The 18,283-nt window shown below is 44.7% G+C and overlaps 1 protein-coding gene across 2 annotated transcripts in view; it reads left to right on the top strand.

Annotated features, from left to right (window-relative positions):
* Positions 1 to 4,269: 4,269 nt before the first annotated feature.
* Positions 4,270 to 18,283, top strand: part of MAMDC2 (MAM domain containing 2) — a 155,842-nt gene continuing 141,828 nt past the window's right edge. Inside the window, exons 1-2 of one of the 2 annotated variants that reach the window (XM_019661122.1) lie at positions 4,270 to 4,661; positions 5,015 to 5,128. In XM_019661122.1, coding sequence (XP_019516667.1) covers positions 4,628 to 4,661; positions 5,015 to 5,128 — 148 coding nt within the window. In that variant the 5' untranslated portion in view covers positions 4,270 to 4,627. Of the gene's footprint in view, positions 4,662 to 5,014; positions 5,129 to 18,283 lie in introns of those variants that run through there. The other variant, XM_019661121.1, reaches the window with a different exon arrangement.

Below are 18,283 nucleotides of genomic sequence, written 5' to 3'. Positions count from 1 at the left end.
TCACGTCTGGCCTACCATCAATGGTGCATGCTAGAATGCATCGTGAACACTGGGTTTCTTTATTTCCTCCCACAGATAGGCTTGGTCCCTCTCATGTTTCATCTGGCTATGAGAGAAGAACGTGAACCGAGAGTGACACAGGATTCTGCAAGGGCCCTCAGTGTTTCACCTTTCTTTCTTTTGCCCAGAAAGTTAGAAGCAAGAATTTGGAGATCTCCAGACCAAAAGTGGTGCATCGAAAAGTAGGACCCCTGGTTAAGGGCTCCCAAGGAGAGCAGGATGCCAAGCAGAGTGACAAAGGGCACAGGGTGGGCCAAGCTCTGTGAGGGGACAGACTGTGTGGGTGCCGACAGGGATGGCAGGTTCCTTTGCTTACATGTGGCTGTCCTTGTAAGGAGAGACAGGCTTTTGTAAAGAGGAAGCTTCTAGGGGCAGTGTAGTATATGCGATCAAATTCTGGCTGCACACAATGTCTAGATGTGTGACCTTGAACAAGTACATTGACCCTTCTGGACCTGTTTCCTCATCTGTACAATAGAGATAACAATGGTGTCCTCCTCGTAGGGACGATGCGTACATTGAGTGAGATAATGCATGTAAAGTGCCTAGCATATGTTTGATGAATAACACTATGTTAGCTTCCTAGAGCTGCCAGAAAAAATTACTGCAAACTGAGTGGCTTAAAACAACAGAAAGATATTCCCTCCTGATACTGAAGGCCAGAGGTCCCAAATCAAGATGTCTGCAGGGCCACCCTCCTTTGGAGTCCTAAGAGGGAAGCTGTCCAGTGCTCTTACAGCTCAGGTGGTTCCTCCCAGGCACAACTTGGCTTGGGGCTGCATCGCTCCAATCACTGTCTTCATCTTTTCATGTTTCTGGTACTTCTCTTCTGTCTCTTATAAGAACACTTGCCATAAGTGTCTCTTATAAGGCCCACCCCATAATCTAGGATGATCTCATCTCAAGATCTCTAACTTAATTACATCTCCATAGCCCCTTTTTCCAAATAAGGTCACATTCACAAGTTCCAGGCTGTAGACATATCTTTTTGGGGAGCTACCATTCAACCCACTACAATACCTAACGTTTTCTGAGTGCTTTCTATAACCCGGAACTACACTGCATTATTGAGCACTTAATGAACCTAGATCTTGAAGAAGAGTTCCAGGTTGCTCCTACCGTGGGGCCTGACGCTGTTTTCCCAAGTGATAAGGCTGTACATGGCCTTGGCTCCATGATTAGTGACCAGAGAAAGTGGGTTGACACCCATAATTTGTAGATTTTCTGGATTCCTTCCCGGGTCCTCTCCCTATGCAACATCCTTTCCCTTCTCTGCAAACTGTGATGGACACTGATATGCTATCCACATCATCTTTCAAGGAAGAACTTGTCCCAGCTGCTGGGAGTGTTGTCATCAAACGGCCTTTAGCTGTCAGCCCCTTTGAATCAGCCTCAGTGCAGAGAGCTGCTGTATTGGTGATCACCCTTCCAGTGACCAATGGAGACAGCGGTACAAAGAATCTGGCTATTTCAGCCTAATACGGGACAAGTCAAATGGGCCACTTTAACTCCCAAGTTCCCTGTGGGGTCAGAAGAGGCTTTGCTGACCTGTGTTACTTCTCCCTCAGCCTAGCTCTGCTTCCTCCACCTCCCTGCCACAAGAGTTGGTCCCAAAGATACCCCCTAGCAAACACCTTGCACTATAAACTCAAAATCAAAGTCTGCTTTCCAGAGTCTCCAACCTGTGCCACTGTCAAAGGACCATCTGTTCTTCGGCTCATACAGTTATATATGCAATAGAAATTTTCCTCTGACTAACTTTGCGGTTTGTGTAATGATTCTGTTTCTCATAGGTAGTAAAAAATGATATTGCTTTGAAATTTTAAATAATACTTAAAATTTTTTGGAGATCTCTTTAGGGTTTTGAAGTTTTTCATTTACCTAAGATTTAGGACATGCAAATAAATCTAAGGCAATCCTAAAACTTTGAAATACTCCGTAGGTACCTAGAAACAAAAAAAAGGAGCACCAGTTTGACAGTTGCTGAAAGCTCGTTTCATTGAAAATAGTGTTCTGCGGTTTCAATTGGATTCATAGCTGTCTTTGAATTTTTAATTAAGTAATTTGATGAAATTCATCAGCTATTTAGCACCACCTGTGTGCAAAAAATCAAAGAAGGATACAAGACAAGGGAGACAGGCTACATACTGGCTGAGAAAACAAGCTCTTGGAATAAAGCCAATCTGGGCTTGAGTCTTGTCTCTACCACTTGCTGCCAATGAACTCTGCACCTCAGTTTCCCCATCTGTTAAATGTGAGTCATAATGGTATCTATCCCATAAAGCCCTTCTGGAAGTTGAGAGATTCTCTCTATAAAACACTTATAATAGTAAACACAATAAATGTTATTATTATTAGCTACTCCGTGAGGCAAAGCAAATAATTACAGTACAGAAAACAAATTTTAGATCATTTGAGTCATTGCTTACAGAAAACTCACAAAAATTTGTCCAAGCTCATTTTGAAAGGATCCCATGGGGCTTTTTCTAACTAGAGAGAAGCCTGTTTTCTAACCCTGAAGGTGACATTCGAGTAAAGACCTCAGGGAGTACAGTGTGAGTCACACGACAGTCCTGGGAACAGCATTTCAAGCAGAGGGAACAGCCAGTGCAAAGCTCTGAGAGGATGTCTGGACTGTTTGAGAAGCAGCCGTGAAGTCTGTGTGGCTGGAGGGGAGTAAACAGGATGGATGAGATCAGAAGGGTGGGGACAGGTCTTGTAGGACCTAGTAGGTCATTGTAAAGAGTTTGGGGTTTGCTAAATGATTTGGGAAGTTGTTAGGAGCCTTAAGCCAAGGAGTGACACAGCCCAGTTTCTGTATTAAATGGATCTATCCCCTGGCTACTGTGTTAAAAATGGAGTGGAGGAGGGCATGGCAGAAGGAGTGGAGAGAACACTGTTAGGAGGCTGCTAATATCCCGCAGACAACGATGGCTGTTTGAATTCAGGCAGTCACAGTGGGCATGGTCAACACCCTCTATATTCTGAGTCCTGAGCTGACAGAATTTGATAACACTCTGAGAGGAAGAGAAGAATCAAGGATATCGCTCTTAAGTATCCAAATGAAAATGTTAACGTGGCAATGAGATAGAAGAGGCTGGACTTAGCGAGCAATCTGGGCTAGAAATATACATTTGGGAGTCATTGGGCTATCGGTGTGTCACACAATAAGAGTGGATGAAATCCCTGAGGAAGTGAGTAGAGAAAGAAGCAGGAGACAAAAGGACAGAACTTGGAGGCGCTCCAATGTTCAGGGGTCAGAGAGATAACCAGAAATAGCCAAGGAGACTGAGAAGGAGCTGCCAATGAATGACAAGGAAGAGTCTGGAAACCAGGGGGTGGCATGTGAGTAGGGCTTAGACGGTTGAACAGGAGTTTGTTAGGCCAGTGGTTCTCACACTAGCAGCATCAGTATGAGCATCTGGAAACTTGTTAGGAATAAGCAGCATCTCGGGCCCCGCTCCAGATCTATTGGATCAGAAACTGATGGAGGATTCTCCAGAGGATTCTGATGCACCCTCAAGTCTGAGAACCACTACTCTAGGCATAAAATTGCCTGCACAAAATTATAAGGAGGATTGAGGAGGAGAAGAAGAAGGAAAAGGAGGGGAAGGGGAAGGGGAAGAAGAAAAACAGCCCACAACTTTCTTTACTGGTACAGAACATTTTTAAAGACCCACTTAGTGCCCAAAGCAAATTTGTAGCACGTGGGCACCTCACAGCAAACCGCTCCCCCATCTCACCACCCCATGCCCCACACCCCAATTTAGAAACCTTCTATAAATTTATCATGGCTCTCTGGAGAGGAGGAATGCCCCCATTTCACCGGACAGAGGGAGCACCAGGCATGCCAGACATTCCACTGCTAAAAGAGGGGCGGGGGAGGGGGCTGGTAAACCATGGTTAGCGTTACTGGGCCATAAACGCTGAAACTCCCGTGATATAAATCTTATTGCACCCTACAGTTTCCAAAATTTCCTCTAGGTTTTCCTAGGAGAATTCTACCCTTATCCCCTCTGGGGAGAAGTTAAAATTAGGGCCAGCCTTGCAGGACTGGCATGCCAGATGCGGGGAGGCTGTCCCCAGAAATAAGCTGGTTCCCACCGCGGATGGGCGGGGCAGAGGGCCTCCTGTCCCAACCCAGTGGAGGGGCTCCTGGAAGGCCTGCCCCCTCCAACTGTCTTCAAGGGGTCTGGTCCCAAGCTTTAAAACCCTGAGCAGAGGCACTGCATCCCGACCTCTCCTCTCGCAGCCAGTCCTGGCTGGCTTTTCAGAAGGGTGCCGTTGTCTCCTCCCCGCCCGGCCCCATCCTCGCCCAGGACCAGCTGTGCCGCGCGGACCGGCCTCAGTAGGGACGTGGTCAGACCCGCGGCCGCAGCAGAGCGAGCCGCTCTCTCCAATCAGGCACCTTCAGCTTTCCGCTCAGCTCCAAGAGCACGCTTTGCCTCTCCCTCCCGGTCCCGGGGTGCCCCCCCCCGCCTCCCACGCTCCTTTCCGCTGGGAGCTGCTCGTCCCAGCGGGCTGGCAGCTTGCACCCCTTTTTGGTCCTCCGCCTTGAAGCGTGACCATGCTGTTAAGGGGCGTCCTCCTGGCAGTGCAAGGTAAGGGAGAACCACCCGGGGAACGCTCTCGTGACCCTCCCCCTCTCCTGCAATCCCAGTGGCGGGGCTGGTGGTCCTGCGTTGGGCCATCCGAGGGTGCCTCCGGATCCTTCTTCGCAGCCGCTAAACTCGCTCCCCAAGCCAAGCCTGGGGTGGCGATGGGGGTGCGCACCGGTTCGTGCCCTGGAAGCACCCTGGAGGCGGGAAGGGGAAGGGACAGTAGTGCATTTCTCTCCTGCCCCCTCCTCCACGCCTTTCCCCCACTTTCACCAGGTAGTTTCCCAGGGGCGCCCCGAGTTGGTGCAAACGCGCCCCGGCTGCAGCCAGAACTGAAACTCCCTTTGTGCCCGCAGCTCTGCAGCTGGCCGGTGCGCTGGACCTGCCCGCTGGGTCCTGCACCTTTGAAGAGAACACCTGTGGCTATGACTCGGTATTTGCGTTCCTGCCGTGGATTTTAAATGAGGAAGGTAAGGAGCCTCCGTGCACCGGGGTTCGAGATGAACTTTCCTCCTGCGTGGGTGGCTTTTCCGCATGGGTAATGTCATCTTGGAGTTAAATCCGTGGGGAGGAAAAGTGTGCGTTGTGGATCCTCCTTCCAAACCTCAGCTGTGCTGCACCGACGGCCCAGGAAGAGATGGGGGTGGGGCGGGGGCGTCCTTTGTTTTCCTGGCCTGTGGGTAGAAGGTTTTGCCCCTCCCCCCAGGACTCCTGAGTGGAAGGGAGAAAGGGGGAACAGCTAGCGATTGTCACCCACCATCTGTGTGCCCTGGGCGGGCCATCATCCTCTCTAGCAGACACCTTTGTGAGGTGGGAAAGCTCTCTACCCACCCTGCAGGAATGGTTCTGTAATTCTGTGATGGGATCTCAATGCTAACATCTCCCATGTATGTTGTGCCTGACAGTGTTTTGTTGCATGACTTCATTCTCATACTCCCGTTGTATTTATAACCCAGCATTTGGCAAAAGAGGAAACCACGTCCATCACCCGTGTGCCTGAGGTCACTCAGCTGGCCAGTGTTGGTTGTGGTCTCACCACGAGGTACCGTTTGGGTTCTAGTGACAACGTTTAAACGTGGGGTCTTCAGATATATCTTCTTACCCTTCATTTACTTAGTAAAAATAAGTATTGTAGTTCTCCAGTGCCCAACAGCAGGCACTGGGTATCTCTCCTCCTTTCCTTTCTCCCTCACTTGTGTACCCTCTTTGGAAGGTTGGTGCCTCAGACCAGTTGGATTTGGAAAGAGCCTCCTTTAAAAAAACACTGCAGCCTAAAGTAGACCAGCTAACCTTCCCCTCTCAATTGTCCTGAGGCCTCCAATCATTCAACTTGGCTCCTTGGAGAAGGGTGGAGCCCAGAACCTCTGGTTAGGATGTAGGAACTGTCAGCACAATTTACTCTGCCCCAGGCTTCTGTTTGGGGCTTTGCATACATTAGCTTCTCTGCCCCTCACGGTTGGATGATGTTAGCTCCGTTTTTCACAGGAGAGCATCTCAGTCTGACAATATTCAGATGGCTGGCCCATGTCACATGCTGTGTTTGAGTGGCCAGCTCTGAGCTGTGTCGTTAGGGGAAAACAGAGCACGGAGCTAGCTCAGTAGTAATCTTTATTTATTGCCAACAGTTGCCAAGGCTTGTCTACTACAGTTTATTTAGGGGTAGCTGGGAAAAAGCAATTCCTGAATTATTATCTGAGGGATTCTTACCTGGCTGATGATGGCATTAAGACCGTCTCTTTCATCTCACCACCCCTTCACTTTCCATGTTCTGGTTGTGTGTGACACATTTTGGGAGGTGGTCTAACATAGGCCACGTGGAGATCATTCTTCTCTAGCACAGTGCTTTGCAAACTTTAGCTAAATCAGAACTACCTGGTGGATGTATTACAACACAGATTGATGACCCCCCCCCAAGTTTCTGATTCAGTGCTTCTGGGTGGGGCCTGAGAATCTGCATTTCTAACGAGTTCGCAGTTAATGCTGCCACTGCTGCTGCTGGTCTAGCTGAGGACCATGCTTTAAGAGCCACTGACCTTTACAATGTGTACACACACACACACACACACACACCCATACACCCACCCCTCGGCTGGTGACCCTGAGCAGGGCTGGGACTAGGGTAAAAGAGCCACATGCATGACCCTGGCAGTGAAAGCCTTAAATCCTGTGCTCTAGACACCTCTTTTGCCTCAGCCTAGTCCTAGCCCTGAGAGAAGGAAACTGACATCATCCCTTAATCCAGGCGCCTCACTCTCTGAGCCTGCACCCTCCAGGAGCCTTAGTCCCTGACACCCCGCCCCTCACCCCCAATCCTCTCTCAGGATGGTGGCCCCCTCACGGCCTGCTGCTGCCTGGGTCAGTGGGCATGCCACAGCCTGACGAACTCAACCGCCTCCCAGACCTACAGGAAGTGCTCTCCGCTGAGTTGGCACCTCTGCACCAGTGGCAGTTAAAACAGTGCCCCTTCAGGGAAAACAGAAAGATGCTCATAGGAAAAGGTGATTATGGTTTAATAGTATAATGAAAGCACTGTTGCTTTGCATTTTGCTTGCTTTCTAACTTTTAACAGCCATTGGCTTTCTGGCTCAGGACTGGGATGCCTGGTTTGGCGGGGAAGTTAATTCATTCTCGTATGAGCACTCCAGGCAGAGCAGGCAGGCTAGGCTTCAGCCATTACACATCGAGGTTTTCAAAGCCAGAACTTGGACATAACGGTCCACTCCAGAGGGGCAGTGTGTTAGTTGTGTGCCAACTGCTGTGGTTGCCTGCTAAGAAGCCATCACTAAGAATATCTGTTATAAACCCATTTCTATAATAGGTTGGTAAGTTAAAGATAATAAAATTGTCCTGGGCTGAAATTTGGCAAGCTGTTCACAAGCTTCTTGGCAAATTTCCTTCATCTTGCTGCAAAAGTCCTTTGAAACTAGTTCTGTCTAGCTCTGTGTGTTGTATCCACCACAGAAAATTGTAGGTTTCAGAGACTTTTGTTCACAGGATTTGGAACACAAATGGCACTTTCTATACGTCCTTGGTCAGTAAGTTGATTTACAGTGGAGAGAACAAGGCTAAAGCCCAGAGAAGGGAATTGAGTAGGGAAACGAATCTGTCATTAGAATTTCATCACAGGAGATTAAAATCTCAAGGTAATTGTCTTAAAATATCTCCCCAGATCCCCCAAATTGTGTTTGAGTTCCACCCCTTTGGTTTATTTCAAATATTAGATCTCTAAGCATCTCTGATTACTATCCCAATGCCTCTAGTTCATGTCCATTTTGAAATATGCTTGGTCTCCACTAGGCACAGAATGGGTGAGTTTGGACAGGGCAGTGTGTAGGCTTAGCTTGTGTACCACAATGGCGGGCACCCCAGGGACAGGGCAGGTGACCTGGCCCTGCAATATAGCCTCCTCTACTTTCTAGTATTGCCAATGGTTACCTTTATTTTTGTAGAATTTTTTAATTTTCCTTAACTTGTCAAGGCAAGTGTGATTATATCAGACTCAAATTTGAACTCGCTTCTACATTTTAGTTTTGAATTAAATCCAGGAAATAAGTGGTCTATTTTATCCATATAAACATCTTCTTTATTCACAGTTCAAAGCACACTGAAACCCCTTTGAACACTGGTCCTCAGCTGACACCCAGACTGTTGGTTGCATTTCCCCAGTGCCAGCTGTGGTGGCAGAAGCCCTTTGGCTGAGGATTCTTGGAGACTAGAAAGTTGGCCTCACATCCGAAAAGTCACAGTCCAAATTAGTCATCAGGTGGATTTTGGCTTCACTCTAATTTTTGGACATTTTGCTTTAGCACCTTTAACCTAACTGCATCGGAGCAACTGAGGAAGGGAGTGGGGGTAAAATCCAAGTCCTGGCAGTGCTCCTTAATTGGAAGTTTGAAACACCAAGACACACAGGAGGGGAAGGGAGCTACTGGAACGTGTCAGGTGAAGACGAGGTAAAAAAGGAAATTCAAAGCACTTTCATAGGGAAGGCATTTTTTTCTACTGCAATGGGGGTCGAGGTTTGAGCAATTGCCTAATACAGGAAGAGTTTGGGTGGTATTTATACCTGGGAGTAAGTGCTCGTATCTGAGGCAGGATCAGGCCAGCGGTTTGCAATAACCAAGGGCTGCGGCGGGGTGGGGCCGTGGTGAAGTTTGCTGAAATCACATTCTAAGCACATATGTGTGTCTCTTTCTAACACCCTCATTCTTCACCCAAACTTTTTCCTTCTCTCGTAAGGGCACTTCCAGCCACTTGGCCATCTGAGTTTCAGTTCTGCACTCGGTCATGTGCCAGTCATTATAAATAGTGATAAATCCCGCCTGATACTTCTTGAGGCCCAGCTAGAGCCCAAAGTCTGGCAAAGATCACAAGGGGCCTTCCAGGGACAGGAGGAGTAGTCCCCCATTTCTGTGGATTGCAGCTCTTTTCCTGACCCTGGGGGTTCTACTCAGCGTCCCGTCCTAACATCAGGAGTTTATAATGCTATTCCTGCCCCCTGGGCCTGCGTGGCCTCTGCTTGCTGGCCTCTAAGCAGGAACACAACCCCACATTGTGAAGCGGGTGGGTAGCAGCACAGGTCCGGGGTGTTCCTTCGGAAAGACGGTTGATACCAAGACTTGGTAAGTTATTCTGCAGTATCACGTGGCGTTCTCTAGGCTGCCCTGTCTATTACAGCTGTCACGTTGAGTGTGGTTGTTGTGTGCTGTGCCTGAGCGTGGCAGTGGTTCTGCCTAGGATCCTAGACCCTAAAGCTGGGCCTTAGAGGTCATCAGTGCAACATCCTCAATCTATGCAGGAGCATACTGCACCCAGACAGGCTACCAGTCACGGTCACGGACTCAGGCAGTGGCAACCTCTCCTTTCCTGGGCTCTTCACTAGTTTTTCCCTCCAACACTGCTGCCTCATCCCAGTCTCCACTGGATTCTGGAGCTTTGGTGCATTAATTATAACTTTTTGGAAACTCATCAGAGATGTAATTATAGTTCACACATGTGGAAGAATATGGGTCCCAAAGGTGCAGTGTTTTGGGCCCACCAAACCCACAAAGCACAACACTTTCAGTCATTCAGGGCATTTATTCACTTTTTCAGATGTGTAGGGATTCCACCTGCCTGTAATCTTCAGCATATAGAGAAGGGCCTAGCACATAGTAGATGTTCAATAAAGATTTGCTGAATGAATGAATTTGCTGAATAAATAGATGAACTATTGGATGATTAAAAAGTCCATATGCATTTTCATTTTGGCTCCTGGTTCATTCTGTACCTTCAAAGGTAATTCCTTATCATGAGAAACAACTTATACCTAGTGGTTAGTTCGAACTGTGGAGTTGGACAGCTTGGACTAGAATCCAGGCTCTACCCTTTCAAGCTGTGTGGCGTTGGGCGAGTTATTTATCCTCTCCGTGTCTCAGCAGTAAAATGGAGATAATAAAAGTACCTTTCTACCCATAAGGTCATCGTGAAGATTGAATATATTAATACATGTAACACATAGTGAGCACTTTATACATATAGCCTGTTATTCTTACTCTCACTATTACTAGATTTATATTTTATCAATCATGATTTCTTCTACATCAAACAGCTTTCCAATACAGCTTCTGGGGAGCTAAGAAGAGTCTAATTTTCTTTTGATTATAGCTTTGCCATTTGCTCCTCATTTCAACCAAAGGAAGAACTTCCTTTGTCTTATCATTTGCTTCTATTTTAAGCATCCATGAGCCTCTCGAGCCATCTAACTTTTGCATGCCTGAACGAGGTATGGAGGTAAATAATAAGACCAAGTTCACGTTTGGCTTATAGTCTCTCCCAGTGACTTAGACTTTTTCTCTATACATTCTTGGTTTGTGTCAGGAATGCTTTGTGCTCTGTCCCATTACTCGCCCACTCTAGCCTCCTCTTCCTTATTTTTCCGTCTCACAGATCTGGTGCCTCAGCATCAGTAAGGCTCCATGATTTGTGGTGCTGGTGCCTTCTATGAGACACTTAGCCAAACTCGTCTCTCATCTACTAAACTCTTGGGCAGGTCCCTCACCCTTGGCCTCCTTAAGATCTCTTGCTTGACCCCTCCAGTGGGATTTAACCAGCCTGGGTAATATCTGTCTGCTCCTCCCGTCTTGACTAACTTCTCTGGACATGGGCCCTGTCTGGCCAGACTCCTCCCTATGAATGCCAGCACCCAGCCTGGGTTCGTCCCAACTCAGATTAGAGTTGCTCAGTGGGAAGCTGCTACCCAGCTCCTGGCTTGGTTCTCAACAAGGTGCCTGGGGATTTTTAGGATGTTTCCCTTCTTATAATTGCAGAAGTCAGCTGTGGTCACAATGTGTTGGGAGGAAAAAGTGATTTCTTGTCATAGGACTTCCTGCCTCCATTGCCATCTTCCGTCTCTTAGGGTACAGTTAATTACCATGTTATGTGACTTGCATCTTGGGATGTCATAATTCATAAGAAATCTTGGTTCTTACAATAGCAGAACCTCTGGTAGGTCACCCCGGCAGTCGTCCTACTTCTCTTACTGAACAATATTTGACTTTTAAGAATTTGAGTGAAACCCATGTATGTTAATAGAGGTGATGGATATATCAGTAAATAGGGCCTGAAGGTAGTTGAACATGTCTTGGGCATCTTGGCTGGTCAACCCTGATTTTCATATCTGCTCATTCTCCCATCACTGTCATTCAATTTTTCTTATGCTTGTCTTATCAACTCATTCATATACATGTATTCATGTATTCAGACCTAGGTTCTTGGAGACTGCTAGCTTGGCACTCAAGACCCTTCATGACTGGCCCCAAATTATATTTCTACTCTGCCCTCCCTTTAATTCCTAATGTGCTGTTCACTCAACATGCCTTTTCTTGCTTCTTGCTCTAGTTGCACTGTTCTTGACAGTTGTATTATTGTGATGTTTTATTCCCCTGCCCCATGTTGGCCTATTTAAATCTTATTCATGCTTTAAGTTCCAGCTCTTTCTTGGAACATTCCCTGAGTTTCTCAGGTAAATGAGCCTCTCCCATCCTTCCCTTAATTCTCTCCCTTCCCATATCTCTCTTCACTTTCCACCTTGTAAATCTCCTTGTCACTTTCCACCTTGTAACACTTATTAGCATCTCCTTATTGGAGTCCTCACCCTTTCATGTCATCAGAATGTTGCTGCACCTTTGAGAACAGGGATCATAGCCTCTCCACCATACCCAACAAACAGTATCTTGTATCAACAAACACTTCAAATTTAAACAATCTCTAAAGCTCATGTTGAGATAGATAGAAAAAAAACAAAAAAGCCTTGAGATTTTTCCCTGTAGTAAAAAAGGTTGTGTTTAATAATCCTTCCTACCATAGGACTTCAAAAATTTTGGAGGCTTCCATTGTAACTTTCAAATATAATGGTGAAGTGGTATTTCAGCTTGCCTCACCAATATGTGGTCTGTCTCATCCCTGACATACCAGTGGACAAATAGCCCTTGGATGAGCTAGCCATCAGGACTGCCTAAGTCCTTTGATCCTCTGCCATCACAAACAATCACAATGCAACCTCGACAGTGACGCTGCTTGGTCTGAAAAGTATTTTTGGCAGAAGATTATCAGACTTTGAACTAGCTTTTGAGAGCTGTTGTTTTTAAGGAACTCAAGTATGAGACATCAGTAGTACCCACCCTGATGGGTAAAAGCAGGTAGAGATGTGTGTCTGCTCCTAGAAGAATCTCTTGCATACTGATGTGACTAATAAAGAAACCAAAGTATTAGGTTTGTGATTCAGTGAGCTCTGCCAGAATATTTGCTTTCTCTACTTTATGAGAAAGTTATTTGTGTTTTTGGGGATTCTGAGGCTAAGAATAAGATGATAAAACAAAACAAGTGGCACCATTCCATAATTGCATCGTATCCTAAATGAATCATATGTTTACAGAAGAAGCTTCTAAGAATATTTATTCTATCCACAAGCATTTGAGTGCTTACTATCCACCAGGCACTATATTAGTAGTTGGAGTACATAGAGAACAGGGAGTACATACATGGTCATGGTCCCTACCTTTGGTGGCAGCCATAGACCCATAAGAGGAAACAGAAATTGGTAATTATGACCAAAGATCTTCATTACAAAGAGCATCAGTTGGCTGTTTAAGCAGAAAGGTATTTATTGGAAGGGCATTAGTTAGCTCTTAGAATCAGCAGGAAGTGTAGAGAGCTATATATTGGTCAATAATAAAGAGATACAAAGTGTAGGCAAAATCCTTCTGGAGGAACCATTTGTATGACTTTGTTACTGGACATTTGTCACTGCACAGCTGGACCTGCCTGTCATTATCCTGCAGACAATAAGTAGTGATGCAGCCTGCTATCCAGTTCAGCAGCTATGAGGAGGGTCGATTTGAGGGGTATAAGATTGGCACTGGGGAGGTAGTTAGGGAGCTATCTGGTGGTCTGGCTGAGAGATGATGAGCGCTTGAAATAGGACAGAGGTAGTGGGGAGTAAAAGGAAGGAAGTCAATAAAACACCAGAGAGGGGACTAAATTGGCAGGATTTGATGATTAATTGTGTGGGAGTGATGAGTCAGTGAGTGGAAAATGACTCCCAGATTTCTAGTTTGGGCAGCTGTTTGGTGGTATCAGCAGTTAAGAGAATCTCGAGAGGAGCATCCTGTTAGGGTAGAAGATATATTCAGTTCCAAGTTGTCTGGGAAACATCCAGTTGGGAGTGTCCATCAGGAATGGATACCTCCTGTAAGTATGTAAGAATATGAAGGTCAAATACAGTCTACACAGGACTAGGGCTGTGGGAATCTTCAACATAAAGATAGTGGTTGAAGGGGCCGGCTGAGTGGCTCAGTTGGTTAAGAGCTTGCTCAAGAGTGCGAGCACTGAGCAACAGCATCGCCGGTTCAATCCCCGGCCCAAGCTGAGCTGTCGCTAAGCTGCCAACAGGTGGCAGGATGGCTCAGCTTAAAAAAAAGAAAAAGATAGTGGTTGAAATATTGAGCAGAGATAAGATCACCCAAGAAGAATACATAAAGCAATAGCAGCAGGAGGCCAAGGGCAGAGCCTTAAACTCACATTTCAGGATTAGGCATAGGAAGGGAACTGTGGAATGAGAGACACAGAAGGAACCAGACTTGTATGAGGAGAATTAGGAAATTGTAAGGCTGCAGGCCCGGATGTTAGGAGTTTCAAAAGCAGGATGTGATCAACAGGATCCACTGCAGCAGAGAGACAGGCACACACAGCACAACTTGTCTGTTGGAAACGATAATGAGATGCTTGACTGACTGCAGGTTCAGGGGAATGACAAGGGCAGAACCAGGATGCCCCGGTGGGAGCATGAAGAGGAAATGTAGACAGCAGAGAATTCTCAGCAAAGAAGTTTGGATGCTCTCTTAGAGAGAGGTTCCACCATGCCTACAGAGAAACTTGAGATGAAAGGTTTTTGTTTATATTTTGTTTTGCTTTGTTTTTTGTTTTTATTTTTGTTTGTTTTTTGTTTTTTTAAGAAGGGGAGACGAGCTTGTTTATGAAGTGAGGGGAAAGGACCAGTAAAGATAGAAGGTTCAGGAGAGAGGGAGGCTTCCTCGCATGCTCTGAATTAGACCCAGTTTCCACTTTGACAGTTCAGAAACCTCAAGAACATGCAAATTTCCTCGGCACACATAACCTAAGAGTCCTCCCTGGAATGGCTCAATAACACTTAAAGTGTCATCCTCGAAATGAGTGAAATTTTATTTCTGCTATACTTGCAGAGGATGTGGGAGATTGGGCTGAATCTGTGGTAATCACGATGCACCCTGGAATTTACTTATTAAAAAGCAAAAACAAACCTTTATAAGCTACAGGAGAATATCTTGCGTGTCGGGAAATGAATGGCGCAGCATATCCTGTTTCTGTTTAGTTGTTCACAATGAGAAGTGTGAAGTAAAACCTAATGAAATAGTTATACAATAGATTCCCTATGCAGCCAGGATCTGGGGTCCACAGGTAGCATTTCATGGTACCTGCCAAGTCCACTTATTATCATCATCTCTAACCTTCACAACAATGCTGGGGGTGGTTATTCTCAGCTTGTTACAGATGAGACACAGAGAGACGAAGATAACATGCCCAAGGCAACACAGAGAGTCAGTGTATGGACCCAAGCCCGTCTGGCTCCAAAGACTTGAACCTCACTTGGCCCTAGGTTCCCTCCCATCAGTTAGCAGGATGACGCCTTTGTTCTTCCAGAGGTCAACACCAAGGAAGACAGACATGCAAGATTTATGTTTCTCTAGAGTTAGTGTAAAACCTCTGCAAAATATTTGCTGTCCCAACATCCCAACTTCTTCCCTGAAGCCTAGGTCTCAGCTACAATAAGTGTGCTTGCCATGTGATGCTGAGCCTTTGGAATCAAACAGGCCTCAAGCACAGATAGGGAAATGTAATTTTACCTTTTTTTTATATATATAGCAGATTAAAGTTTATTCTTGGAACAATTGGAAGGATTCTCTTCTTAGTCCTCCGCATAATTTTGGCAGAGAACTTCAGGGAAAATTTACAGCCTGACCTAAGACACTTGGGCAGTCCCAAGGAATACTCCTAAACTTCAACTTCATCCATTCCTACTGTGAAAGGATTAAAAATGTATACAGTTAAATGTGTTTTTGCAGGCTGGTTGCCCTACTAGGCAAGCATTTTGGTGCTTATTCATCCTATTCCTCTTAACAGCATGGCAATGTTACTATACAGCAAAGAGATGTATAACTGAGATCGATGCCGAGAGAAATTTCCATTCCTTATTTGAAAAACTTTTGCTTCACTGCCAAGGAGAGCTGAAGTGTTCTTTGGGGCCATGCTTATAATAAAGATGACTTTAATATGCTTTAACCTCACTCAGAAGCTGCCTTTCTCTGCTTACCAGTATTTCATGACTAAGCCCATCTAGTCTGAAACTATAACTGAAGAGGTTTTCTTTTTTAAGCTTCTGCAGATTTCTTCTATTTTTGTGATTTATTAAAAATGGATAATAGACTGTTGGAGAACTTTCTTTTTAAGGTCTGTTTGACCCTACATTAGCCAATTTAAAAATATAAGCTTTATGGGAACCCTCCGGAATAAGCCTGTGAAATCACGTCATTGCTTATGAAAGCTTTTTTTCCTTTTCCATGAATTCTGATGAGGAAAATGTGAGGTGAACATTGGTATCTTTTTGTCGTTGGTTGTTTTTTTTTTTAAAGAATCAGCAATGAAGATCAGACCTTTTTGAACTCATATTTAATACTTAAGAATAACAAAAAAAACTAATATATAATAAATATATCCTAGGTTATCGATTAGCCCTGCAGATTTTCATCTTTGTCATCAACATAAATACTTAACAAACTACCTACACATGGTTCTCTACTGAATATTGTATAATGAAAGAGAAGTGATGTCAGAGATAACACATCTAGAGATGCAGATTATTGGCATAGGCATGATTCATTTTTAATCTTGGGCTTGTGGATCAGGACTTATTTCCGTTCCATACACATATGCTTTAAAGAGTGTTGAATTCAAAAGGAAATTCTATTAACTGTAGAGAATAAACCCCAGGTGTCTAGACCAATCCCCCATTTAAAGACTATATCAATAATTACCAATGATGTCATGTTCAAGTTTGATCCAAGTGGCCGTCTAGTCTGTCAGGTACTCTATTTAGCAACTTTCGAGAGAGGGTGAGGGCAGCCTATTTGGGTAACAGCTGAAAGTGGAAAGCTTAGTTGCCAAGAATGTTGCTTTGTCCCTCGGAATATCCCTCAAGCGTCTTACCTCTCCACAACTCAGCTACCCACCACAAAAATTGCTAGACGATGAAAAGAGTGTAAAATGGTTTATATTTTTAATTGACTCCATTCATTTCTCATTTTTGTTATCAGGAAGTCATTCATAATTTTATGACTATATTCCTGTCATAAAATAAGTTTGGAGACATTTATGAGCTATCACTTGCTGAGCATAATATTAGCCTAGTAGTCTAAGAATTCTTAGAAAATGTAATGGGTCTTGGAAAACTAGATAATATTTACTATCGTTCCAGTCAAATGTGCAATGAATCATGGTCACGCACAAAAGATGCTGCGTTTGAGGCGCACATGATTTAAGAACTTTTCCTTGGAAACAGTTGACAAAAAAAAAACACGGGGATTCAAAGTTTCAGTCTCCTTTTAGCCTCAATCACCAGCCACCAGGTGCATTACGGAATGACCTGCCATCAAGGCACCTTCAGCTGGGAGTTGAGGATAATGCCTGGCATATTTTATTTAAATATTACAAGGATGGACACATCAATGATCACTTTGTATGCTTGTGCTTAGATCTCATTTCAGAGTTGCTAAAACAAACTCAAAAGACCAAAGTGGCATTTGCAAGCATTTACTGAGCACTGGGTGATAATGTTGGCACTGAGCCAGCAAACCTAGTGGAAAAATGAATAATTATTTTATGTAACATTTACTGAGCAATTATCTGCGAAGCACTGTGCTAGATGCCTTGCCTGTATAATCTCATTTAATTCTTACAATGACCCAATGAGGAAGATACTTATTACAGATGAAGAAACTGGGGTTTAGAGATTTTTTTTTTAACATTCCCCAAATCATGGAGCAAGTAAATTGATGGAGCCTGGATTTTAACCTACGTTTGTCTCCAAACACTAAGAAAGTAACCACTCTGCTATTTTATCTCTCTCTCCCTACTCTCCCTTAACATGGTGTCTCAAAGGATCTTTGTGATAGAAATAATCAGAGTAATTATAATAATAGCTAACTCTTATGGAGTGATTTCTCTCAACTGTATACTGTTCTGTGTGTTCAGCGTTAACTAATTCAGTCCTCCCAACAGCTTAGTAAGTTGAGTCCTCTTTTCATCCTCATTTTGGAGTTAAGGAAAGTGAGGCATCCAGAGGTTGTATAACTTGCAGGTCACGTGGATCTTAGATGGCAGGGCTGTATTTTTTAACAGGTTTTCTGTCTCCAGTCTGTGTTCCATGAAGGAGATAGTAATTGTAATATTCTTTTTTTTCCCTGCACGTTGAGGTGAAAATCTTTTCTACTTAAGTTCTGAAGTAAATGTCTAAGAGAACCACATAAGGACATTATTTCTTCTAGATTCTTCCATACACAGGAGCCATACCACCAAATACATTCTGATTTGAGGAAATTTTAAATCAGTGTTTTCCTTTGGAAATGGCACAAGGCCTTAAGTCAGCAGAATTCCTGCTTGTTTCCAAGTTTAAATGAGATTACTTTGGGAACTTCTATGAGAGTCTCACACTCACAACATCCCCATGGCTACCCTGCATTCTCTGGACAAATTCCAGTACAACTTGTGTCCCTTGATAATCTTGATGGTCTTGTTTTGAAAATGAGTCAAGTCTCCTCATGCAAAAATAAAGATAGATAGATAGTGATATTTCCTTGCTTAGGTTATGCAAAAAGACATTGGGAACTCCAGTTGGTAAGGACATAAGCAGGAAACGCCATACAAGCCAGAGGACAATGAAAGCCCTTCACCCTTGGAATAAAGTTGGTGAGCTCAGCCTTTCTGTCTTTCCATTCTACAATGCCTAATGTCTTTTGACCCATGGGGTATGAATATGCATCTCTCATTGCATT

The sequence above is a fragment of the Hipposideros armiger genome, unplaced genomic scaffold (assembly GCF_001890085.2).
Source record: "Hipposideros armiger isolate ML-2016 unplaced genomic scaffold, ASM189008v1 scaffold_335, whole genome shotgun sequence".
Lineage (NCBI taxonomy): Eukaryota > Metazoa > Chordata > Mammalia > Chiroptera > Hipposideridae > Hipposideros > Hipposideros armiger.
This window is presented reverse-complemented; position numbering and strand designations above follow the sequence as displayed.